The 27535-nt window shown below is 42.0% G+C and overlaps 2 protein-coding genes across 7 annotated transcripts in view; one reads left to right on the top strand and one right to left on the bottom strand.

Moving 5' to 3' along the window:
* The window catches only part of abcd3a (ATP-binding cassette, sub-family D (ALD), member 3a), a 179419-nt gene extending 174568 nt beyond the window's left edge, over window positions 1-4851 (bottom strand). The window contains exon 1 of one of the 3 annotated variants that reach the window (XM_061805964.1): window positions 4319-4851. In XM_061805964.1, the coding sequence (XP_061661948.1) occupies window positions 4319-4428 (110 nt within the window). In that variant the 5' untranslated portion in view covers window positions 4429-4851. The remainder of the gene's footprint in view (window positions 1-4318) is intronic. The other 2 variants (XM_061805963.1, XM_061805962.1) reach the window with 2 other exon arrangements.
* Window positions 3502-27535, top strand: part of LOC133493047 (uncharacterized) — a 66201-nt gene continuing 42167 nt past the window's right edge. For 3 of the 4 annotated variants that reach the window (XR_009792833.1, XM_061805985.1, XM_061805984.1), the window contains exon 1: window positions 3502-3693. Coding sequence is in view for 2 of the 4 variants with exons in the window: in XM_061805985.1 (XP_061661969.1) it covers window positions 3574-3693 (120 nt within the window). In the remaining 2 variants the exon portion in view is untranslated. Of the gene's footprint in view, window positions 3694-7709; window positions 8428-27535 lie in introns of those variants that run through there. The other variant, XR_009792834.1, reaches the window with a different exon arrangement.

Raw genomic sequence — 27535 nt, 5'->3', positions numbered from 1 at the left:
TTGTTCAATGTCCAATTTCTTCAACCTCTGAAACATATTTTTCCATAGGAAATAATGTAAATGAATTTAATTTGTTCCCCGCATCCAAATAGTAAATTCCTATTTTTATTTATATAAAAACATGTTCACCAATCATTTAAACAATAAAAATGCACAAATTTACTTTCGCTACTACTTTTACCTTTTACTTAAAAATGCATAATTTAGACTTTGGGTGGCAGGGTGATGGTATCAGAGGGGCTCAAGAGGGTAGGAGGAAGTGTCGAAGTCACCCCTCCATGATTTGACGAATACTCTGTTGTTCACTCAACTTTTCATTTCTTTCGCTGCTGGTAGCACCAGTGTTTCTTTAGGCCCATGGCAAAGAAAATGCATCCATTCATCTTCCATTCTCTACCGGTTCTCTGGGTCTCATCGTGGAAGCGGTAGAATTAGCAGAGATGCCAAGATTTTTCCTTTCCCCACCAACTTATCCAGCTCTTCGGGGGGGTCCCGAGGCTTTCCCAGGCCAGCAGAGACACAGTCTCTCCAGCGCATCCTGCGTCGTCCCCGAGGTCTCTATCCAGTGGGACGTGCCCAAAACACCTCACCTGGGAGGCATCCGGATGAGATTCCACAGCCATCTTATCTGGCTACTATCAATGTGGAGGAGCTGCAGCTCGAGACTGAACCCCTATCGGATGACCGAGCTTCTCAACCCATCTCTAAGGGAGAACCCGGTCACCCTGCAGAGGAAACTCATTTCAGATGTTTCTACCCAGGATGTTGTTCTTTTGGTCGCGACCCACATCTCGTGACCAGAGGTGAGGGTAGGAACGTAAACAGACTGGTAAATTGAGAGCTTCACTTTCGACTTAGCTCCTTCTTCACCACAATGGACCAATACAAAGTCCGCATCACTGCAGACGCAGCACTGATCTGCCTGTCGATCTCCCGCTCCATTCTTCCCTCACTTGTGAACGAGACCTCAAGATACTTGAACTCCTCCACTTGGGGCAGGATCTCATCCCCGACCCGGAAAGGGGACACCACCCTTTTATGACTGAGGACCATGGTCTCAGATTTGGAGGTGCTCCAGTGAGCACTGGAGATCATGGCTTGATGAAGCTAACTGAACCACATCATTTGCAAAGACCAGAGATGCAATGCTGAGGCCACCAAACCAGACCCTCTATGTTTGGGTTTTTCCCCTCACCGACCACCGAAGCTGCATTCCCCTTGGCCAGCCAGTACCCATCACCTCCCTGGGGAGTCCCACAAGCCAGAAATGCCCGATAGGACTCCTTCTGCACTTTTACGGCATCCACACCTATCCACTCCTGTCACCGTGGCCAACTCTATAGTGGAACAGAGTTCAACCCCTCTCAAGAGGACTGGTACCAGAGCCCAAGTGGTACGTAGAAGAGAGTCCGACTATATCTAGTCGGAATTTCTTGACCTCCAACACCAGCTCAGGCTCCTTACCTGTCAAAGAGGTGATAATCTGTGTCCCTAGCTAGTTTCTGCAGCCGGCGATCAGATCACCTTTGGCTCCCACCCAACTCACATCCCACCAGACTCCAATGGCCCCTCTCACAGGTAGTGAGCCCATCGGAAGGGGGACCCATTTTACCCTTTAGGCTGTGCCAGGCCAGGCCCCATGGTTGCAGGTCCGGCCACCAGGCGCTCGCCTTTGAGGCCCACCTCCAGGCCTGGCTCCAGAGGGGGCATCCAGTGACTTGCGTCCGGGCAAGGGAAACCAATATCCAATATTTGTATTCGTTATAGGTTATATGGATCCACAGATGTATTTTATTTCCTTCAGGTGTTCATCTCATCAGGAGAGGGTTTGGTAGGGTTGTACACTACTGCTTGGAACATTTTTTTTTCCAGCTGGCATTTAAAGTTCCTCTTTTTATCTCCTGAATAGTTTTGAGACACGATGCAATGCATAACGGTGAAACGACTGTCTGGGGTTTCTGCCTCACAGTTCTGGGGAATGGGGTTCAAATCTCAGTCCTGCCTATGTGGAGCTCGCAAGTTCTCCCTGTGTATATGTATATGTTTCTCCAGGCACTCTGGTTTCCTTCCCAAAAACATGCATTTATTGGAGACTCTTAAATTGCCCGTAGATGTAAATGTGTGTCCGACTTGTTTGTTTCCATGTGCCCTGTGACTGACTGGCAACAACATCAGGGTGTACCACTCCCTCTGCTCAAAGACAGCTGGAATGGGCTTCAGCACTACCCCGACCATTGTGAGGACAAGCGGATAATGTAATGTAATGATAATGTAATGTTGTCTTCACACCAATAGGTCTTCAGTATGAAATATTGATCCGAGCGTCCATAGCCACAAAAAGATGTCAGGTGTTGTGGATTATAGAGGGCTTTGAAAGTGGGGACCACGCCTTCCTCCAAGAGCAGAATCAACAATGTAGTGTTTGGCGGCAGAAATGCGATTTCCACACAATCATTGGCACAATTTATCATTGTGGCCTCTGTTGTTGTCTACGAGGAGCAGCGCTTTCAATTCTAGTCCTTTTCTTCTCAAATCACACTTGACCTCTGGAATGAAACAGTGTTTGAACCAGTTCATAGTGATTACTTTTGTCATCGAAGCCTTTCTGTTGTGCATCCAGTAAACAGGAAAAGCCTTTATTTTTTCAGGCATAAGGATTTTTGACCTATAAATAAGCCCTGATTTTATCATACATTCTGCAGCATTGCCACAAATAACTGTCACATGATCTTTTTGGCCTTTCAATCCTCCGCCTTTGGCTTCATCCTGCATTATTGAGGTCCAAGAGAGCATTAATTTCCAAAATAAGCATGTCTCATCAATGTTAAAAACTTGTTCATCCTTATATTCCCCTTCCTCAATGACTTGAAATTTTTTCACATATGCCTCTGCCCCAGTGATATCCACAGAACTGACTTCTCCATGCAGAGAAACACTGAAGTATAGAGAGTTTCTGAAATTTGTCAAACGAGCCCTTGATTGCATTAAATGGGCTTGACTGCGTTTAACGCATTCGTCGATGGCCCGGGCTCCATATCATCCTGATCCTCGCTGTCATGACTGGTTCCAAAAGTTTCATAGAGGGGAACACATACCATACTGTTTTGGACACATGGCATGAGGGAGCTTGACAATGGTCTTATGTTCCTGAGCCAATCAGGAAGCGGAACACAATGTGGGTTTTCCTGGAGTGAATGAGGATGCAAAACATAACGAGCATTTATATGTTGTAAAAATACAAATAAATGAATAAATAAATAAATAAAAAATGCCTCACTGTAAAAAAATAAAATCTGGGAATAGATATCTGGAGCATTTTTTACTTTTGAATAGATTTTATTTGGCTAAGGTCCTTTAACACAAGTAGCCAGATTTTTGTATTATTCATGAAAAACGTTTTTTTTTGTTTTTTTTCCCCAAATAACACCGTTGGTCCATATATGGCATTCCCAAGCCAGCAGGCAGATATTCTGTAGTCTCTCCAATGTGTCCTAGGTTGTCCATGGGTTCTCCTCCTGGTGGGATGTGCGAGGGACACCACACCAGGGAGGCGTCCAGAGATATCCTAATCAGATGCCCCAGCCACTTCTGGGGTCCTCTCAACATGCTTTGTCCTTTTTGAGACACCATCAAGTTGGTGTTGTCATTGAGACTTTCACCTTGTGCCATCACTCATCACTTCTTGGTAATCAGGTTTGTTTATTTTATTCAAGTTATCTTTTTATAACTACATTAATTGTATAACATTGACATTTGTAGCTAGACTTTAGCAACATGACACGCAAACCATCCGTGATTTTACAATACAGCATATGACCTTTGTCATAGCTTAACCAGAGGGAACTCGGGTATACAATAAGTTTGTTCAGAAATTATGCTTGTATTGAAAAAGGAGTTAATCATGATGTGTCGAATGTGATTTGTTGCATCAAACAATATCCATTCAGGAATCAAATATATACAATTATTAATTCGAAATTATTTTTGATGCAACTTCAGCAAGATGAATAGTACTGCATTTACTAGTATGCAATAAACAAACAAACCCGATTGCTAAATTTTTCCTCCGCTGAGAGTCACTGGGGTTTATTTTTTCTATCGTTGTAGTTATTGATTACGACGCTGACCAGTGACAAGAATATATACAACTGATATCCAGGTGGACAAGTAAAACGTTGAGCTTACACCAAAAAAGAAGCTTCGCCACACAAAAATTCACAATTGTAGTTTTAAGTTGAGTACACTTTAGGTTGTCACCTGTCGAATTCGCCAATCATCATTCAGCAAAATATTTTCATTTTACAACACTTCCACTTACCAGTCCTGCTTTAGCCTTCGTGTTCTGTTTTTCAGTAAGTATAACATCAGCAAAAGTCCACCTGCTACTGAGGAGTTCTTCGCTGTCACATATTTGCTGAAAGCTGCCATTTTTCAACACAGGGGTCGGATCTATGAGTCGGATGATCAGTGACTGATTCACTCCAGGGACGCGACGTCAGAAAGAAAGGGACTTGACGCGCGAAGGGTGGTTTTACTCGTTATTTGTAACAGAATGAGTATTTCAAGGACGTTCGAAACGCTGTTGACATTTCCTAAATTTGGCAATTTCCTCAAAACGCTAAGTAATCAAATACTTGACAGTCAGACCGCTTCAGGACAACAACATGCTTTAGACAGCATAGTGATGCTAACAAAGTGTGGTTAAACTCTTTCTTCTATAAGATCTCTGGAGAGATGAATCGTGACACTCAGCAATAGACCTTTCGCGTCGTAATAGCTTGCCCAGATAACGTGCCTACGTTGCGGCCATATTAGGAGGGTTGATCTAAGGAAATTAAATTACGAAGTAAGTATCTGCGAGCAACAGTATGGTTTCATGCCTAGAAAGAGTACCACAGATGCATTATTTGCCTTGAGGATGCTCGTGGAAAAGTACAGAGAAGGTCAGAAGGAGCTACATTGCGTCTTTGTGGACCTAGAGAAAGCCTATGACAGAGTACCAAGAGAGGAACTGTGGTACTGCATGCGTAAGTCTGGTGTGGCAGAGAAGTATGTTAAAATAGTACAGGACATGTATGATGGCAGCAGAACAATGGTGAGGTGTGCCTTAGGTGTGACAGAGGAATTTAAGGTGGAGGTGGGACTGCATCAGGGATCAGCTCTGAGCCCCTTCCTATTTGCAGTGGTAATGGATAGGCTGACAGATGAGGTTAGACTGGAATCCCCTTGGACCATGATGTTCGCAGATGATATTGTCATATGCAGTGAAAGCAGGGAGCATGCAGAGGAACAATTGGAAAGATGGAGACATGCACTGGAAAGGAGAGGAATGAAGATTAGCCGAAGTAAAACAGAATATATGTGCGTGAATGAGAAAAGTGGAGGGGGAAGAGTGAGGCTACAGGGAGAAGAGATAGCGAGGGTGGATGACTTCAAATACTTGGGGTCAACAATCCAGAGCAATGGTGAGTGTGGTAAGGAAGTGAAGAAACGGGTCCAAGCAGGTTGGAACAGCTGGCGAAAGGTGTCTGGTGTGTTATGTGACAGAAGAGTGTCTGCTAGGATGAAGGGCAAAGTTTACAAAACAGTGGTGAGGCCGGCCATGATGTACGGATTAGAGACAGTGGCACTGAAGAAACAACAGGAATCTGAACTGGAGGTGGCAGAAATGAAGATGTTGAGGTTCTCGCTCGGAGTGACCAGGTTGGATAGGATTAGAAATGAGCTCATTAGAGGGACAGCCAAAGCTGGATGTTTTGGAGACAAGATTCGAGAGAGCAGACTTCGATGGCTTGGACATGTTCAGAGGCGAGAGAGTGAGTATATTGGTAGAAGGATGCTGAGGATGGAGCTCCCAGGCAAAAGAGCGAGAGGAAGACCAAAGAGAAGGTTTATGGATGTGGTGAGGGAAGACATGAGGGCAGTTGGGGTTAGAGAGGAAGATGCAGGAGATAGGCAAAGATGGCAAAAGATGACACGCTGTGGCGACCCCTAACGGGACAAGCCGAAAGGAAAAGAAGAAGAAGATCTAAGGAAATTAAATGACATTCAAACTGAGTCAATTATTAATTATCCTTCAAGTGTTCATTCCTTGAACAAACCTTTTTTGTGTCAGCGCATCATAAGAAGCCAAATCCAATATTTTTACCGAATAGACATTACTTCACCGCATTCTTGTGGCTCAGAAAATGGATGGATAAATTGTGCGTTTGTGAGTGTCGTTCCGCAAGATCCTTTTAGGGCACCAAAATCTTCCAACCGCCAATTAAGGGAGAGTCTGCTTCTTCTACGGCAACTCTCCCTTGCTGTCGTACAGTGCAGACCAGTGGCATCGAATAAAAAGTATAACGGGCACAGGCTCCTTTCACGTGGTAATGCCACTTTAACTTCCGGTCAGGGCAAAACATTGCGTTGGGTAATATTTCACTTGAACGTTGACGTCCTTACATATGTACATTGTGTAACATAACATCGAATTGAATTGGAATACGTTCGGTTGAACCGTTTTGGTGTCAGTATTGTTAAAACCGTGCAGGCGGTCGGAAATAAGTAATTTTTCATCGAAAAGTGTGTTTCAGTTTAAACTTCTCAAGTATTTATTATCATTATGAATGTAGAAAGTATATCATTACAGTGCAGACTAATCTGTTTGGGCTATTAGATCTGGGTGTATAAGAGGCTTCTGTCACTAATAATATATTTCAGTATCACAGGCGTTTATCACAGCTTCATCACAATTATTTTGTATCACAGTCACTGATATTTCAGTGTCACAGACATATACATTGAAGAAAATAAGTATTTGAGCACCCTGCTATATTGCAACTTCTCCCACTTAGACATCATGGAGGGGTCTGAAATTTCTATCGTAGGCGCATGTCCACTATGAGCGAGATAATCTAAAAAGAAAAATCCAGAAATCACAATGTATGATTTTTTTTCACTATTTATTTGTGTGATACAGCTGCAAATAAGTGTTTGAACATCTGTCCATCAGCTCAAATTCTGACCCTCAAAGACCTGTTACTCCGCCTTTAAAGGTTCACCTCCACTCCATGTATTATCCTGAATCAGATGCACCTGTGTGAGGTTGTTAGCTGCATTAAGACACCTGTCTACTCCATACAATCAGTAAGACTCAAACTTGCAACATGGCCAAGACCAAAGAGCTGTCCAAAGACAACAGGGACAAAATTGTACAACTCCACACAGCTGGAAAGGGTTACGGAGAAATTGCCAATTGGTGAAAAAAGCTCCACTGTTGGAGCAATAATTAGAAAATGGAAGAAGCTAAACATGACGGTCAATCTCAATAGGACTGGAGCCCCATGCAAGAAATGACCTCATGGGGTCTCAATGATCTTTAGAAAGATGAGGAATCAGCCCAGGACTACATGACAGGACTTGGTCAATGACCTGAAAAGAGCTGGGACCACCATTTCCAAGGTGACTGACTGTTGGTAATACACTAAAACGTCAGAGTTTGAAATCATGTCACTCACCAAGCATGTTTTGTGAAAATGAAATGAAAATGGGTGTCAACCAGAGTACCTGGTAGAAAAAAACACACACGGGAACATGAAAATTCCACAAAGAAAGGGAAAGAACATTACCTCACTGGGTTATTGAGCTCAAATGTCAGAAAAAAAAAACAAAAAACAAAACAGACTCTCATGTTTCATTTTGAAGCGTAGGTTTATACTTGTGAAATACAGTAAATAATAATAATAACAATAATAATCATCTTCAGTAAATAAACGAACAGATGTATCTGCACTCATTTAAATGCAAAAAGGTATGTAAAACTCTAAAAATATATAGATTTATAAATGTCACATTTAAGGATTCATAGCCAGGTAAAAGAGAAGAAGAAAAGACACTTTATTCTTCGATGTATCAAAGAAGAAACAACTGCAGTGTGCAGCACAACTGCTCACTACAGCTGTCACTACCAACTTCAACCTCGAGAAAAACTGTACCCAAACTCATCTAGACTTTTAATCTGCTGTTCAAAATACAAACTGTACAAACAATGCTTTAACAGACACTAACATTACTAATCAAAGGCAAGATATGCAATTTATTATCTTGCAAAAGCAGAAGTGACTAAGAGAGAAAAGGTGTCTGTCATATGCACTGCTGTATAGCCATATTAAAGACTGCCACTAGGTGCCTCTGTAGACCTAATATATTTAGACTGCCTTCCATTGCCTCTTCTACTGATGTAAATTGAATTTAGTTTGTTTCCTCACATGACAGTCCTGAGATGTTTTTGTGCCTTCTAATGTCTGGCTAGATTTAGTTCTATATGGTTTGAAGCATCATGAATACCGGTCCAGTCCATTGTTTTTTTCAAATTTTCTTGGCAGTTGGTTTTTCTGAGCTTTGCCTTGCTGGACCTTTGCATGCCCAGTGCAAAGTAGAATGGTAAGGTTCATTTTTTTTTTTTTAACATACATATTAATAAATAAATGTTTTGAGAACAAAATATATGTAGCATATGTTTAGTGTATGTCTTGTGGTTATCTATGCACCTGAAGTACACCAAAGGATTATTTGAGTTACTGTTAATTTACATTGTGTATGCACACAGTATGCCCATGCTTTGTTTTGCATATTACAGATATAATAAGTTATGTGATGGATTTCCTTGTCCTGCATGAATTGTGAGATGACACTATTGTTGTAACCCACACAGTATGTAAAACAGGTGTTTTATATTACTGATTATGTCGTGTCTCATTCGCCCTTTTGGTGGAGGAAGCAAGATGCAGTTCTTAGTGTAATTGTGAGAGTGAATGGTTGTCTGTCGTTATGTGCCCTGCAAGTGACTGGCGACAAGTCAGTGTACAATTGGCTGTCAACCAACAACTTCTGACAACCTAGAACGGGATAAGCGGTTACAGTGTTCCCTCACTCACACGCAGTTAGCTCTCTTTACATTGCCGAGCTATTAAGCAGATTTTGTGTGAGTGTAACATTTTTTTACAGTGTAGCAGGCTTTTTTTTTTAAACAGTGTCTGAATGTGCATAGTGTTCTGTATCCTGAATCGGTCTGGGAAACCCGCATCTGTGGTGCATCCCAATGGACCTTTCCAACATGTCAATCACTCGTACAATAATAGCCAATCAGATAGCCGCATTGTCTTAACCCCTGGTTTGACACGCTCCTCTTGTCGTCATGTCCCACAAGCAATTCTGGCTATCAGTCACGTTAGCTTTGAAAAGTTAATGTTAGGAACAAAATTGTCCTCAGATGTGCTTGGGAAACATGCAATTCTGATTAAAAATATCCGGCTAGGTTATAAGGGTCCTGGTTGATTCATTTTCCAAATCCTAAAACACAGTTGACGAAGTGTCTACGATGGATTAAGGCTCGCAGAAGAGTACACGTACAACTAAGTGTAGACAATATCAACAAAAAAAACGCTGTATGTTCGAAGGAAAGGGAGAAGTAACTTCTCTGAGTTTGATTTATTTATTATCAGTGCTTTATACATTGCAGAATGCAGCCCTATGGGGGCACAAACCAGTACAATCTGTAGGTCGGTCCCAAGCACGGATAAATGCAGAGGGTTGCATCAGGATGGGCATCCGGTGTAAAAACTGTGCCAAACAAATATGAGCGTTCATCTAAAGAATCCCATACCGGATCGGTCGTGGCCCGGGTTAACAACGCCCACCCCGGCACTGCTAACCTGTAGGGCGTTGGTGGAAATTCAGCTACTGTGGGTCGAAGAGAAAGAAGAGGAGGAAACCGTATCCATCGTCAAAAGAAAAAGAAAAATGCACAGAACCTACAACTGAGTGTAGGGACTTTGAATGTTGGGGATACATGATAGAGAATCCACTTCAAACCTGTTCTGTTCAGTTGCCATTTTTGGGAGATTGTGGGAGATGGCAACTAACTAAGGGGGGCGGAGCTGAAGATCGCCAGTCGGAAAGGCCCATTGGCTAAGGGACTGTAGACCATTGTCAATTGTCCAATGTACTGGACCGTTGTCACGGGGCTGCCAGCAGACCCCGGGTCTCGCCATGGAACTTTGTTCGGGCAATCATGGCAAAAAAAAGAAGGTGCGTAGTCATTTGGGAAAAATGAAAAAACCTTGCCCAACCTGATAGCACACATAAAACCCATCATGGTCTCCAAGCCAAGCAGATATAGCGAAGGGTAGGGACACTTCATTCTATTGTCAATGTTTGTAGGTGGGTGCAAGTGCTTTTGAAATATGGGCACTCACGTGCACAAAGGCTCCAGCACTCCCGCAACCCTCCTGAGGTTACCTGGCGCAGAATATAAGTGGATGAAATTTAAACAAAAAAGAACAAAAAAAAAAAAATCCTGTAAATGAAAAAACTACGGAGTGCCTAAAGGCACAAGGGGGGGGGGAATAACTTGTTTCAGATTGTAATGTGAAGGTTTCTCATTGTAATGAGTAGGTATCTCAATGTAATGAGTAATTCATTTTAACAAGACAGTTTCTCATTGTCATTGTCCCTGTACTGTTAACTGGTAACAACAAATCGAGGAGGCTCCGACCTGCATGACAGTACAATAAATAAATCCTGCTGAATTTGGACCAAATGTGGTGAATATTCGACGTGGGACGCTCCTGGTGACGAATCCTGTGGACTAAAACCATCATCTGTGTAATCTTAATACCCAAATTGGAGCCGTATTCATTCGCGTTGAAGCTGCGCGGCCCAGCCTAGCCGAGACTAGCTCCTTAACATCAAGTCGCGTACTTGATCAAATATTTGCTGAGGAGGTAAAGTGTTGAATTATGTTCTCATATATTCTTTTAATTTTTGGATTTTGTTTTGAAACTAGTTCTGCAGTGGGGTGGTCACGTGATACACTAACACCAATAAGCTGTAACGGCGCGTTTCTGTTTGTTCTGCTGCATTATGGGATGTATTGATTTATAGTGGAAAGACTGTTACTCTGTTCACTGTGTGTCTATACCAAAAATAAATACATCTATATATAAAGAAAGAGAAGGCGTCAAGTATTTTCCCTCCAACTATGGAAGAGCCAGGAAGTACAAACAACAGGTTATGGGCCCAGGCGCGGCACAAGTGGAGGAAGATGGCAGAGATTGGTTTTCGACGGCGATGAAAAGAACTACGAACTGTGGGAGGCAAAATTTCTCGGCCACCTAAGAATCAACGGCTTGAAGGACACGATACTTTCCACCGAAGAACCAGATCCGGAGTTGAACGCAGACTGCTTCACGGAGCTGATACAGTTCCTCGACGACATTGGCCTGGCGCTGGTTGTGAGGGAGGCGGCAGATGACGGTAAAAAGGCTCTTCAAATATTACAAAGACATTACGCAAGTCAGGGCAAATGCATAATTATTGCCCTATACACCGAGCTAACTTACCTAAAGAAAGTCTGAAGAAATTATAACGGACTATATTATTTGTGCTGAAAAGACTATCTCTCTGAGAAGTGCAAAGGAGAAAATTAGTGATGGGCTGGTAATAGCCATGATTCTGAAGGGTCTTCCAGAATCATACAAACCTTTTGTCATTCACACAACACAGAGTGAAGAATTAATGTTTAAACAGTTCAAAAGCAACCTACGAAGTTACGAGGAAACAGAAAAGTTTGACACTAAACCTAAACTGGACAACAAAATGAAAGTGGAGGTGACCTGCTACAGATGTGGAAACCGTGGCCACATATCCAGAGACTGTCAGCAAAAAGGAAGACCAAAGTGGTGTCATTATCACAGAAGCTCTACACACAATGATGATACATGCAGAAGAAAATCCAAGTACAAAGATGATACCAAACTGTGGAAAGAGAATGAAGAGGAAGAGATATTTGTTTTCAAGGTCAGTCAACAATATCTCCCAGGTAACATTAAGAAAAATGGAGTGATGATAGATTGTGGTGCTACATCACACATTATGAATGAGAGCCACAAATTTACAAGATTTGATGAGACGTTTAATCCAGAAAAACACTACATGGAACTCGCAGATGGGAGCATAAGAAACAATGTGGCATTAAAACGTGGTGATGCCGAAGTAGTTCTTCAAGAAATTAAAAGGAAGAAATGCTGCTAACGCACTGAAGAAAGCACTATTCATCCCAACCTACCCCCAGAGCATTGTCTCTGTGAAAACAGCCACGACTGATGGAGCCAAAGTGATCTTTCAAGATGGACAAAATAGAACTTATCACCAAAGATGGAACTGTATTCTGCAACGAGTAACACAAGAGACTATACTACATAAGAACAGCAAATATCCAACAACAAAGTGTTGATGACTCTGTAAATGATATCATGCGCAGAGAGAAAGTAAGTCTAACTTGTGATGTTAAAACATGGCACGAGATATTGGGACACTGCAATGTGGATGATGCATTAAAATTACCAAATGTGGTAGATGGTATGAAAATTACAGGTAACACAAAAATAAAGTGTAATGTTTGTACACGGAAAATTTACCAACAACAGAAACAGTAAAGCTGATCCAAAAGCTATTGTACCTCGTGAATTGATCCATACAGATTTGTCTGGCCCCATCCAACTGCCCAGTCATGATGGCTATAGATATGCAATTTCATTCACAGATGATTTTTCAGGGGTAATATCTGTTTATTTCCTTAAAAATAAGAATGATGCTACATTAGCAACAACGAAATTTCTTGCAGACAGTGCACCATTTGGGAATGTAAAATGCATTAGGTCTCATAACGGAACTGAATATACATGTAATACCTTTCAGTCACTACTGAGAGAAAAAGGCATAAGACGTGAGACATCGTCTCCACATTCTCCTCATCAAAATGGAACTGCTGAAAGACAGTGGAGAACGCTCTTTTACCACGGAGTAGATGGGAAGAGAAATGGAGTAGGGGTTATTTTTAAGGAAGAGCTGGCTAAGAATTTCTTGGAGGTGAAAAGAGTATCAGATCGAGTGATGAGACTAAAATTTGAAATTGAGGGTGTTATGTATAATGTGGTTAGTGGCTATGCCCCACAGGTAGGATGTGACCTAGAGTTGAAAGAGAAATTCTGGAAGGAACTAGATGAAGTAGTTCTGAGCATCCCAGACAGCGAGAGAGTTGTGATTGGTGCAGATTGTAATGGACATATTGGTAAAGGAAACAGGGGCGATGAAGAAGTGATGGGTAAGTACGGCATCCAGGAAAGGAACTTTGAGGGACAGATGGTGGTGGACTTTGCAAAAAGGATGGAGATGGCTGTAGTGAACACTTATTTCCAGAAGAGGGAGGAACATATAGTGACCTACAAGAGCGGAGGTAGAAGCACGCAGGTGGATTATATTTTGTGCAGAAGATGTAATCTGAAGGAGGTTACTGACTGTAAAGTAGCGGTAGGGGAGAGTGTAGCTCGACAGCATAGGATGGTTTTGTGTAGGATGACTCTGGTGGTGGGTAGGAAGATTAAGAAGACAAAGGTAGAGCAGAGAACCATGTGGTGGAAGCTAAGAAAGGAAGAATGTTGTGCGGCCTTCCAGAAAGAGGTAAGACAGGCTCTCGATGGACAGCAGAACCTCCCGGAAGACTGGACAACGACAGCTAAGGTAATCAGAGAGACAGGCAGGAGAGTACTTGGTGTGTCTTTTGGTAGGAAAGGGGAGAAGGAGACTTGGTGGTGGAACCCCAAAATACAGGGAGTCATACAAGGAAAGAGATTAGCGAAGAAGTGGGATACTGAGAGGACTGATGAGCGGCGAAAGGAGTACATCGAGATGCGACGTAGGGCAAAGGTAGAGGTGGCAAAGGCTAAACAAGAGGCATATGAAGACATGTACACCAGGTTGGACACGAAAGAAGGAGAAAAGGATCTCTACAGGTTGGCCAGACAGAGGTATAGAGATGGGAAGGATGTGCAGCAGGTAAGGGTGATTAAGGATAGAGATGGAAATGTGTTGACTGGTGCCAGTAGTGTGCTGAATAGATGGAAACAATACTTTGAGAAGTTGATGAATGAAGAAAATGAGAGAGAAGGAAGAGTTGAAGAGGCAAGAGTGAAGGACCAGGAAGTGGAATTGATTACTAAGGGGGAAGTCAGAAAGGCACTAGAAAGGATGAAAAATGGAAAGGCAGTTGGTCCTGATGACATACCGGTAGAGGTATGGAAGCAATTTGGAGAGATGGCTGTGGAGTTTTTGACCAACTTATTCAACAGAATACTAGCGGGCGAAAAGATGCCTGAAGAATGGAGGAAAAGTGCTCTAGTTCCCATTTTTAAGAACAAAGGCGATGTTCAGAGTTGTGGGAAGTACAGAGGAATAAAGTTCATGAGCCACACAATGAAGTTATGGGAAAGAGTAGTGGAGGCTAAACTCAGGACAGAAGTAAGTATCTGCGTGCAACAGTATGGTTTCATGCCTAGAAAGAGTACCACAGATGCATTATTTGCCTTGAGGATGCTAGTGGAAAAGTACAGAGAAGGTCAGAAGGCGCTACATTGTGTCTTTGTGGATCTAGAGAAAGCCTATGACAGAGTACCAAGAGAGGAACTGTGGTACTGCATGCATAAGTCTGGTGGGGCAGACGAAGTATAGAAGTATGTTAAAATAGTACAGGACATGTATGATGGCAGCAGAACAATGGTGAGGTGTGCCTTAGGTGTGACAGAGGAATTTAAGGTGGAGGTGGGACTGCATCAGGGATGAGCTCTGAGCCCCTTCTTGTTTGCAGTGGTAATGGATAGGCTGACAGATGAGGTTAGACTGGAATCCCCTTGGACCATGATGTTCGCAGATGATATTGTGATATGCAGTGAAAGCAGGGAGCATGCGGAGGAACAATTAGAAAGATGGAGACATGCACTGGAAAGGAGAGGAATGAAGATTAGCCGAAGTAAAACAGAATATATGCGCGTGAATGAGAAAAGTAGAGGGGGAAGAGTGAGGCTACAGGGAGAAGAGATAGCGAGGGTGGACGACTTCAAATACTTGGGGTCAACAATACAGAGCAATGGAGAGTGTGGTCAGGAAGTGAAGAAACGGGTCCAAGCAGGTTGGAACAGCTGGCGAAAGGTGTCTGGTGTGTTATGTGACAGAAGAGTGTCTGCTAGGATGAAGGGCAAAGTTAACAAAACAGTGGTGAGGCCGGCCATGATGTACGGATTAGAGACGGTGGCACTGAAGAAACAACAGGAAGCTGAACTGGAGGTGGCAGAAATGAAGATGTTGAGGTTCTCGCTCGGAGTGACCAGGTTGGATAGGATTAGAAATGAGCTCATTAGAGGGACAGCCAAAGCTGGATGTTTTGGAGACAAGATTCGAGAGAGCAGACTTCGATGGTTTGGACATGTTCAGAGGCGAGAGAGTGAGTATATTGGTAGAAGGATGCTGAGGATGGAGCTCCCAGGCAAAAGGGCGAGAGGAAGACCAAAGAGAAGGTTTATGGATGTGGTGAGGGAAGACATGAGGGCAGTTGGGGTTCGAGAGGAAGATGCAGGAGATAGTCTAAGATGGCAAAAGATGACACGCTGTGGCGACCCCTAACGGGACAACCCGAAAGGAAAAGAAGAAGAAGAAGAAGAAGACACTTGGCCTTTAAAGACTATGATGTTACTCATACAAATATTGATTACTGCTTCAGCTCTGTGCGTGGAGTACACTAAACTTATTGTGAAGCCCGGTCGTCACCTTTGGCGTCCAGATGGGAAAACGCTATGAGGGAGAACTCCACAGACTTAAAGAAAATGAAACATTTGATTTGACTCATTTACCTGAAGGTCGCAAGGCAGTTGGAGGAAAATGGGTATATGGCATCAAAGAATGCACTAAAGGGGAAAAATCTTTAAAGGCAGATATATCGCTAAAGGTTATAGTCAAAAAGAGGGTATCGATTATCACGAAACATTTGCCCTGACAGCAAACATTAAATTAGTACGAGCGTTGATAGCTGTACACAATTAGCTCATCGTCCACCAAATGGATGTCAAAACAGCACATTTACATGCACCTATAGAGGAAGAGATTTTCTTAGAGCAACCAGAAGGTTTTGAAATGACATCTGAGACAGGAGAGAAGCTGGTGTACAAATTAAACGATCCCTTTATAGCTTGAAACAATCCGGGAGAAATTGGTATAAGCTTCTACATGATCACTTGGAAAAAGATAATTTTGTAAGAAATCGATCTGACCACTGTGTATATAGAATACAGTTTGAAGATGATGTGATCTTGGTGATTATTTGGGTAGATGATCTAATCATTGCAGCAAACAACAATGATATCCTAAACAAATTCAAAAACACAATGAAGTTCAGATTCAATATGAAAGATTTAGGGGATCTATCATACTTGAGTACTGAGTTTGAACAAGATGGTGAACAAATCAAAATGAGTCAGAAAACGTACGTCTTCAAAATGCTTGAAAAGTTTGGAATGTCAAATTGTAAACCACGCTACACGCCATGTGAAACAAAACTAGAAACAAATGAGAGAGATACAAATGAAATTCTGAATCCCAAAGACTCTCATGAAATTGTTGGCAGTTTGATTTATGCCATGACCTGTACGAGGCCAGACATTAGCTGGATAGTAAGCAAACTGTCACAAGCTCTGGCGAAACCAAAAGCAGAAAACTTTGGATCTGCCGAACATGTTTTGAGGTACTTGAAAGGTACGAGTGATTATTAGCTTTGTTTCAAGAAAAGTGATGAGGATTTAAACTTAATAGACTTCAGTGACTCCGATTGGGCATCTTCAGTTGAAGAGCGACGAAGCACCACAGGGTACCGCTTCAGCCTGACAAAACAGGGTCCTGCAATCTCATGGAAGTCAAAGAAGCAACCAACAGTTGCTCTCTCTACTTGTGAGGCAGAATATATTGCATTGGCTTCTACTACTCAAGAAAGCATTTATCTTACTCACTTGATAAATGGCACGGATAACAAAATATACAGTTGTGCTACGATGCAACCAGGATGCTATCGCACTGTGCAAAAACCCAGTAAATAGACAGAGGTCTAAACAGATTGATGTGAAATACCACTTTATAAGAGACATGCTCAATGAAGGGAAAATAAATGTTTTTTGTTCATCAAAAGAAATGCCGGCAGATCTGTTGATAAAATCTGCTGCAAAACCAAAAATACTCAAGTTCAAAACATGATTCTTTGGAAAGTGAGCATACGGTTATATGGGGATGAGAACAAGGTGGGGTGTTGAATTATGTTCTCATATTTTCTTTTATCTTATGGATTTTGTTTTGAAATTAGTTATGCAGTGGGTGGTCACATGATACACTCACACCAATAAGTTTTAAGGGCGCGTTTCTGTTTGTTTTGATGCATTATGGGATGTATTGATTTATACTTGAAAGACTTACTCTGTTCGCTGTATGTCTATACCAAAATAAATATATCTATATATAAAGAAAGAGAACTCGTCAAGTATTTTCCCTCCAACTATGGAAGAGCCTGGAAGTACAAATGCAAAATAAACATCAAACACTAGTACTTACACGACCTACAAAACCTACGTATCGTAAACAATGAGGACCGTGAGTACTTGGGAAGTTGGGCCAGTGGAAACGTAAACTTAAACTTATAGCTTATAGGCCCGGACCACCGTAGCTTAGCAGGCTAACAACGAGATGAATTTGTGATCAATCCGTGCTGTGGAAGAAACCTCGAATGTGAGTAACCTCATAACTTGTCCAACAAGGGCCGTGAAGACTTAAAGGAAATTTAACAAGTTTTATCTTAGTACATCTTAGTACCCAAATTGGAGCCGTATCATTCGCATTGAAGCTGCTCGGCCCAAGTTAGCCTAGATTAGCACGCTAGCAACATTACTTTCGTTGCGTTTACAATGAGGACCAAACATTGAATGTGGATCCAACCCAACCTTCAACAACTAGAGTGAGGGCCATTGTGGTTTGAATCACATATCCAGATATGGTTTAAATCGCCATATCCTTTAGATTTTCACACAGGTAGTATGTGATTTGTGTACCATATGTCCTGAATGTGTTCATGTGCTGACTGTATTTATGTGATTCCTTTCATTTGACCTGAACTTTAACATAGATTAGGCAGTATGTGATTTGTGTATCTTATGTGCTGACTTTATTTGATTGCTGCTTCTTTTTCTCTTTTTTTTTTTTTTTGACAAGCTGCAGCCCATTGGACAGCACAATATCATGCAAGCTGTCAGCCGTTCCCAAGCCCGGAAAAATGCAGAGAGTTGCGTCTGTTGTAAGGAGGTCCTTTCGGGGCCCCTCCGCGTGTTTGTCCAATTCCAGGTTCAATAACTGAACTCCAGAGGCGTGAAATGTGACAAACAGAAGTTTAATGAACAGAGCACTCTGTGACACATAGTGTGACACAGACAAAGGCTGTGGTCTGACACCTAGTGTGTGTGTGTGAAAGCAGAACAAAGATTATATAGGCAATGTTGGAAAGCTGCCGTTAACGGACAAATCTCAAAACAGGATCTAACTGTTGTGACTGGACACTCAAGGCAGGTGCCCGCTGAAAAAACAACTCCGTTTTGGCTAGTCACACAAGGCTGAAGCCTGCTGGAAAAAACAGCTCTATTTAAGGCAGTTCCTGAAACCGGGTATTAGCGCAGATTGCTGTCTTAACATAATCTTTCAGTCCCCCTTTTGGATTCGACGGAGTCCAACACAATAAAGCATGAAAATTTGATCTGGTTAAAAAAAAAAAATAATAATAATTTGTACAATCTGGTAATAAAAGCAGTGACGATAACACAATAGCGAAATTTTAGCATCCCCCTTTTGAGTTTGAAAGAACTTAACAGATCAATAAAGGTGTATTGAAAGGAGTGGGGCAGTTGTCTTTCACGGTTGAGGGTGTGAAAATGGCCAGCAACAAAAAAGCCCAAGACATTTAAAGTAAAATTATCAAGGAAGGAAGACAAGAGGAACTTCTGGCTCGCGAGGAGAATGTGGGATGTGTCTCTTTCACAATCTCCAACCCGTTGTAATCACATCTCCATGTCTCCACTTTTTTATTCTTTCGTGTGACAAAGCAACCGTGATGAAAATAGTCCATGTGAGTCTTCGCGATGTCTTCACCATCCTCTTGAGATTGTCAGTCTTTATGTTGTCTTCTGCATCACTGTCTGGTGTTTCCACGGCACCCAATGTAACTAAATTGCATCATATTGTTTAAGTGCATCATAGCAAAGTTTCCATGCCCTTCCAATTGGCCTCTCGATTGCATCACATCACACAAGCAATGAAGCATTAAAAAGCAAGAAAGCAAATATGAGATAATTTTATATCCAATTAATCCAACACAATGGTTCTCATGAATTGGTGCCACCACGTGCTAAGTCTTGTTAGCGTCTCTTCCACTCCCACGTGGCACAGTCCATGGGCTTCACTTATCCTCTTCACTGACTGTCATCTGTAAGGTTGGGAGATAACCGGCCACCTCTTTTAGAGCTTTGTCTGTGTCTGCATTTTCCCGTGTGGTGATGTCGGTGCTTTTGGAATAGCCTTGGCATTTAATAACAGCTACAGCCTTGGGTAACATTAATGCGTCCCTGAGCACCAAAATGTCTTGTTTATGTTTTATTGGAGCCCCCATGGCAGTGAGAAAATCATTCCTTTGCCACTCTGCAACCGTAGTGTGGATTACCATATGGGCATAGGTGGAGTCAATGTAATATTTGCCGTGACTCCTTGGGCTATTGCTCATGCAGTTTTGACAGCTTCTATTTCTGCTCTTTGTGCTGATTGGATGCCGCTTAATTTTTCGGCCATGAGCGTTGTGAATTTGTCTCCCGTCCATTGAATTATTGCAAATCCCGATTGTAGGCCTTCTGGGTCTTTGAAGCAACACCCATCCGTGAACAAAGTCATTTCTGGGTCGCTTACTGGTGTGTCATACAAATCACTTCTGAGTGTATTTTCTTCCACAACCCGTCGTGTGCAACAGTATGGTTCTCCTTCTATCAAACCGTCAGCCATATTGATACCTTCCCTAATGGGACAAGCCTCAAGGAAAAGAAGATGTCTGAACACAATGTTTGGTTGCGTTAATGCAAACTCACTTTTCTTTGTTGCCCTCATGTCAATGTAAATGCTTGGCTCGTGTCATATTAAACCGTGCTGCGTGATGTTGGGATGGTCAATGGATGGTGCAAAACTATGTGTGATGTTTTTTGTACCAGTCGGTCCAGGGTAGATGCGAATGCTGCGCATACTGGATGCCTTTGCTCGTATTTTTCAAGTGGGGTGGAGGCATATAAGCAAACATTTGGTTCACCTCCTCCCCCTTTCTGAAAAAGAACAGGAGTAAAGGTGCTGGATTTTTTTTAGACGCATCCAGGTGAAACACTTTGGAATAGTTAGGGATTGTTTGCACAGCAGCAGAGGACAGTTGCTGTTTTAAAGCAATAAATGAGTCTTCTGCTGCAGGTGTCCAATGGAGAGGGTTCATTGACAAGTGCCCGCAGTGAGTGTGTTAACTCTGTGAAATCAGGCACATGGTGGCGTGAGTAATTACACAGGCCTAAAAAGGCGAGCCTTTGTTTGACGTTCTTAGGCCGTGGATGGTGTAGAATGTTGTCCTTGTGATAAGGAGACATGGCCATACCCTGTCGTGAAATAAGCCGACCCAAGAATGAAACTTGTGGGCGGGCAATTTGAAGCTTGCTCTTTGAACACTTCAAGCCAACTGTGGCCAAATGAGCCAAAAGTGAGCGAATCACATCAATTCATGTTATTTCAGAAGGAGCAGCAAGCAAAATGTCATCATCATATTATACCAGCAGTACTCCATCCGGAAGCTGCAAAGGAGACAACAATTGTTTCAAATAGGCATTAAAAAGTCTGGATGATAACGCAAACCCTTGTGGAAGACGAGTGTATGAATAACATTTGCCATTCCATGTGAACGCAAAATATTTCTGCATGCTCGGATCCAATGGGATGCAGAAGGCATTTGCCAAATCAATGAAAGTGAATTGGGTGTGGGATGGGTAAATTTGGGAAAGGGCCGAATGGGGATTAAGAACGGGTAGTGTGGATGTAGTGACAGCCGCATTGATGGCACGCAAATCATAGATCATTCGGTATTTACTGGTGTTTCTTTTTTCGACCGGCAAATTTGCCGTGTTGCATTGGGAGTGTGGAATTTTACACAACACTCCAGCTTTTATCAATCCATTAATAGTGTCGGTAATGCCAATCAAACCCTGCTTCTTGATTGGGTATTGTGGAACATAAATTGGGGAGCCAAATCACTGTCAATTGCTTCTCGACCACAGTGTCTGTCCAATAGGCAATGCTCCAAAATGGAAAATGGGGGAAATGCGTTAAATTGAATCCAATATGCATCAAGCAATGGAGAATGCAACAACGTATTGGATAACGTTGGTTGCCAATCGGTAGCCATCGTGCATTCTATGACAAAAGGGCCAAGATCTCTGGCCGAATGTGCGGGAGACACCATCAAGAAATATGTGGATGTCATGGTGGTATGGTGGGGTCAAACACCGTTTTATATCATGTTCTACTAATATGAGTTGAAATTAGAAATGATCATTTCTGAGTTTGAAATTTTAGTTTTCTATTTTAGTTATGTATTTGTTTTTATTTTTAATTTACAGTTATGTTATATTAATCTAGTAAGTTATTTTAAGGCCATCTCTTCTCTTATATATATATATATATATATATATATATAAGAGAAGCACACACACACACACACACACCCATACATATCTCAAAATATTAAAGGCAACTCATTATACTATCAGTATTACTAGATCTATATCTAAGATAGTGAACAATGTGGTCGAGTGTATCAGTACAAGGCGACATAACAAGTTTGAGACTTAAACGTTAATAGTAATTACTACAGATCAACTTCTTTAACATGTTTTGCTGTACGGTGTAGAAATTCTAGGATAAATTTTCGGGTATATTTTATATATATACTATAATATGTATAATGTGGGGAGAAGGCCAATTTTTTTACTGAATAGTTCACTTAATTCATTTGTCTTGAGATAAGATGGCATATTTTAAGCATATTTTAATGACAAATGTGATTTTGTGCTATCCATTGATAGGGGGATGGGGGCAAAAAAATCTGGGCTTGGCCCTTGGGCAACTTCTGCCCATTTTTTTATTTTTTTTGGTCAGGACTTAGAAATTTTACTTTCAACTTTTGTCTGAATTTTGTTCACAGATATAGCCAGAATGCACCACATTTTTCAAAAATTTCCTGGGGGAGCATGCCCCCGGACCATCCTACCAGAACTTTACACCTTCAGTGCTCACATTCGTATTTTCAGGAATTTTCCCGAAACTCCACTTTCATCTCTTTAAATGGCATGTTTTTCTTGCACAAAATCCTATTTTTGTGCATTCTAGCCTGTACTTCTCTATGAATCCTGTATTGATATTAGCCATGGGGTGCCTGCTGATTTTTTTTTTTAACATCACTCTCAAGCATCTCCTTTTTCACTCCACAACACTTTCCCACTTCTTTCGTCAACATGACCAATGATGCTGCAGACATCAAGGTCAGGAGCCAGTCATTCATACAAACATTCTTCAATTCACTCAAACACAACTCTTTTTTTATGACTTTTTCTCTCACGCTCAGGAAGGCCTTCCACACATATTTTCATGCCTTTTTTACTTGGTCACCAAGTGGAATTTTCTGATCATCGGGATGATGCGTCAATCAAACCATTCTTTTTCTCTATCAAATACCCCGTCACTTTTGCAATTTCAGTGATCAATTGTTGGCGCAGAGTTGATTTCTTTAATTGTTGTACTATTATATTATTTCATTTATTCATTTATTTTTTCTGAAGAACAATGCCGCCTTTTACACCGCAAAATCAGGAATTACTGTTTCTATGATTCTCTAAAAGAATGAAACAACCTCTATTCACAGTATAATGTATCCGGTGGGATTTGTCTCTGTCCCCGACAGGTTTCTTTCTTCTCTCTGTCCCCGACAGGTTTCTTTCTTCTCTCTGTCCCCGACAGTTTACTTTTTCTCTCTGTCCCCGACAGTTTACATTTTCTCTCTGTCCCTGACTCCACATACATTAAGTAGATGTTGGCTCGAGGAAATTGTGGTATCTCAGATTCCGTAAGGGAACGATACCGCCTCTTAACACAAAACAGGACTTATTGATTTTAAAACTCACTAGAAGAACGAATCCGCCTTCTCTGTGTATTTAATTACAACACTTAATGTAGCGGTCGGCCGGTCCCAAGGCCGGATAAATGCAGAGGGTGGTGTCTGTTGGAAGGAGGTCCTTTTGGGGCCCTTCCACGTGTTCATCCAATTCCAGGTTTGGTCAACACCTGGACTCCAGAGGCGTGAAATGGGACAAACACTTAGAAGGTTAATGAACAGAGTGCTCTGTGACACACAGTGTGACACAAAAGCTGTGGTCTGACACCGAGTGTATGTGTGCATGTGTGTGTGAAAGCAGAGCAAAGATTATATAGGCAATGTTGGAAAGCTGCCATTGGCGGACAAGTCAGAAAACAGGATCTAACTGATGTGACACCCAAGGCCGTTAATTCTGCTGAGAAACACCTCCGTTGTGACTGGACAGTCAAGGCAGGTGCCCGCTGAAAACAACTCCATTGTGGCTAGTCACACAAATCTGAAGCCTGCTGGAAAAACAGCTCCATTTAAGGCAGTTCCTGGAAACGGGTATTAGCGCAGGTTGCTAACATAACCTTTCACGTCAGGAAGGGCATCCGGCGCAAAACTGTGCCAAACATATATGAGCGTTCATCACACGAATTCCATAAAGGTTAGGTCGTGGCCCGGGCTTCCTACGCCCGCCTTGGGAACTGTTAATCTGCAAGGGGTAGGTAGAAATTCAGATAATGTAGGTCGAAGACAAAAAACAGGAGGAAAGCTGCTTAGTTGGAAGATGAAGAAGAGGAATGCACAAACCCTACAGCTGTGTGTAGGGACTTTGAATGTTGGGGCTATGACAGGAAAAGCTCAGGAGTTAGTTGACATGATGATTAGGAGAAAGGAACGAGAAAGGAAAATAAGAATTTGAACACCCTGCTCAGTAGCAAGCTCTCCTATGTAGAAATCATGGAGGGGTCGGAAATTTTCATCGTAGGTGCATGTCCACTGTGAGAGATAATCTAAAAAGAAAAATCCAGAAATCACAATGTATGATTTTTTTAAGGATTTATTTGTGTTGATACAGCTGCAAATAAGTATTTCAACACCAGAGAAAACCAATGTTAATATTTGGTAAAGTAGCCTTTGTTTGCTTTAAAATCTCCTGTTATGACACCCAACCATTCCTTTTCTGTGCCGCTTATCCCCACGAGGGTCGTGGGCATGCCGGAGGCAATCCCAGCTGTCATCAGGCAGGAAGCGAAGTACACCCTGAACTGGTTTCCAGCCAATCGCAGGGCACATAGAGACAAATAGTCACACTCACAATCATACCTAGGGGCACTTTAAAGTCTCCAATTAATGCATGTTTTTGGTATGTGGGAGGAAACTGGAGTGCCCGGAGAAAAACCCACACAGGCACAAGGAGAACATGCAACTGCACACAGGTAGGGCCGGGATGGAACCCCGGTCCTCAGAACTGTGAGGTCAACGCTTTACAGCTCCGCCACCTTGCCATCCCTTTATGACTAAATAGTTCTAATCAGTCCAAATAACTCATAGGCGTTCTGAAAAATTTTCTATTGTATGCTGATGCCTATAAAATACTAAAACAAATACCTTTGGGTCACCTTTGACAAAAAACAAACAAACAAACAAACAAACAAAAAAACAGATATCCAAGCGCTAAACTCACCCAGTATTAATTCTTTACACTAAAATAATGACTTAAAAATAACAATACAACCGCTTATTTTCCATATTCAGCACTTCTTAATAAAATTTTGTGTTTTCTCTTTTAAAATTGTATTACGGCGACCTTCTGTTGACCTTACAATGGAACCTCAGAGTTTCAACTTAATTTGGTCTTGTCAAGCGTTTAATGTCCATTTTGTTCAACCTTTAAAATATAAAATAAAAATAAATTCCCATTTTAATTCCTATATAGTAAGGCTAGACGTTTAGGAGCACGGTTTGAATTATTTTACCATGGAATAGATTGGAAGAGAAATGGAATCGGCGTTATTTTAAAGGAAGTGCTGGCTAAGAATGTTTTGGAGGTGAAAAGAGTATCAGATCGAGTGATGATGGTGAAATTTTAAATTGAGGGTGTTATGTAAATTGTGACAAGCAGCTATGCCCCACAGGTAGGATAATACATTGAAAGAGAAATTTTGGAAAGAAGTAGATGAAGTAGTTCTGACCATCCAAAACAGAGAATGAGAGTTGTGACTGGTACAAATTGTAATGGACATGTTGGTGAAGGAAACAAGAGCAATGAAAAAGTGATGGGTAAGTACGGGATCCAGGAAAGGAACTTTGAGGGACAGATGGTGGTGGATGTAGCAAAAAGGATCGAAATGGCTTGAGTTTTTTTCCAGAAGAGGCAGGAGCATATAGTGACCTACAAAAGCAGAGGTAGAAACACGCAGGTGTATTATATTTTGTGGAGATGATGTAATCTGAAGGAGATTACTGACTGTAAAGTAGTGGTAGGGGAGAGTGTAACTCGACAGCATAGGATGGTGGTGTGTAGGATGACTCTGTTGGTTGAGTAGGAAGATTAAGAAGACAAAGGTAGAGCAGAGAACCATGTGGTGGAAGTTGAGAAAGGAAGAATGTTGTGCGGCCTTTCGGAAAGAGGTGAGACAGGCTTGAGATGGACAGGAAGAGCTCTCGGAAGACTGGACTATTACAGCGAAGGTGATCAGAGAGACAGGCCGGAGAGAACTTGGTGTGTCTTCTGGTAGGAAACAGTAGAACAAGACTTGGTAGTTGAACACCAAAATACAGGAAGTCATACAAGGAAAGAGATTGGTGAAGAAGAAGTGGGACACAGAGAGGACTGAGGACAGGCAGAAGGAATACATTGAGATGCGACGTTTGGCAAAGGTCGAGGTGGCGCAGGCTAAACAAGAGGCATATGACGACATGCAGGCATGAGCATTTCACGGAAACGATCGTTCCGTTACCGTGTCGTTACCCAGCCTGAGAAAACACGGAACCGAAAGTCTGTTTCCTAGATCTCAGGGCTTACTTTTAATAAAATTCGCCCATATGTGGAATGTAAAACAAGTTCTCAACGAAATACAACAATCTGTATAAAACGAACCTACATGAACCCCTTTATTTTTAAGGATTAAAACGCCCAGCTTTGTCAGTGTGGTTTACAAACAGCACCGGTTTCCGCTTCTGCGCTACGCATGCGCAAGGTCGAGTTATTCATATCCAGGTCACTCAAACACTAGTCAAACATGTCGGTTGCTAAACGTAAAAAACAAAATGCTCATGCCTGCTAAGGCTTTATTCTGAAGTACATATAAAAACCGATTCCCATTAGCATTATCAATGGGAACCGAAAAATCGTTTCCCACCGTTTCCCAGGACAAAAATCAACGGAACCGAAAGATCGTTGACCATACTTGCCGAAAACCTCATGCCTGACATGTACACCAGGTTTGACATGAAAGATGGATAAAAAGATCTATACAGGTTGGCCAGACAGAAGGATAGAGATTGGAAGGATGTGCAGCAGGTAAGGGGGATTTAGGATAAACATTGAAATTGTATTGACTGGTGCCAGTAGTGTGCTAAATAGATGGAAAGAATACTTTGAGAAGTTGATGAATGAAGAAAATGGGAGAGAAGGGAGAGTAGAAGAGCAAAGTTTGAAGGACCAAGAAGTGTCAATGATTAGTAAGGGGGAAGTTAAGACACTAGAGAGGATGAAAAATGGAAAGGCAGTTGGTCTTGATGACATACCTGTGGGGGTATGGAAACAATTTTGGAGAGGTGGCTGTGGAGTTTTTGACCAACTTATTCAACAGAATACTGGCGGGCGAGACAATGCCAGAAGAATGCAGGAAAATTGTGCTCGTTCCCATTTTTAAGAACAAAGGCGATTTGCAGAGCTGTGGGAACTATAGAGCAATAAAGTTGATGAGCCACGCAATGAAGTTATGGGACAGAGTAGTAGAGACTAGACTCAGGACAGAAGTAAGTATCTGCGAGCAACAGTATGGTTTCCTGCCTAGAACAGTCTTGTAATTCATGCCTAGAAAGATACCACAGATGCATTATTTGCCTCGAGGATGCTAGTGGAAAAGTACAGAGAAGGTCAGAAGGAGCTACATTGTGGCTTTGTGGGTCTGAGAGGAATGAAGATTAGCCTAAGTGAAACAGAATACATGTGCGTGAATGAGAAAAGTGAAGGGGGAAGAGTGAGGCTACAGGGAGAAGAGATAGCGAGGGTGGAGGACTTCAAATATTTAGGGTCAACAATCCAGAGCAATGGTGAGTATGGTAAGGAAGTGAAGAAACGGGTCCAAGCGGGTTGGAACAGCTGGCAGAAGGTGTCTGGTGTGTTATGCGACAGAAGAGTTTCTGCTAGGATGAAGGGCAAAGTTTATAAAACAGTGGTGAGGCCATGATGTA

This window comes from Syngnathoides biaculeatus, chromosome 19 (genome assembly GCF_019802595.1).
Source record: "Syngnathoides biaculeatus isolate LvHL_M chromosome 19, ASM1980259v1, whole genome shotgun sequence".
Taxonomy (NCBI): domain Eukaryota; kingdom Metazoa; phylum Chordata; class Actinopteri; order Syngnathiformes; family Syngnathidae; genus Syngnathoides; species Syngnathoides biaculeatus.
The sequence above is the reverse complement of the archived record's forward strand: the minus strand, read 5'-3'. Positions and strand labels throughout refer to the sequence as shown.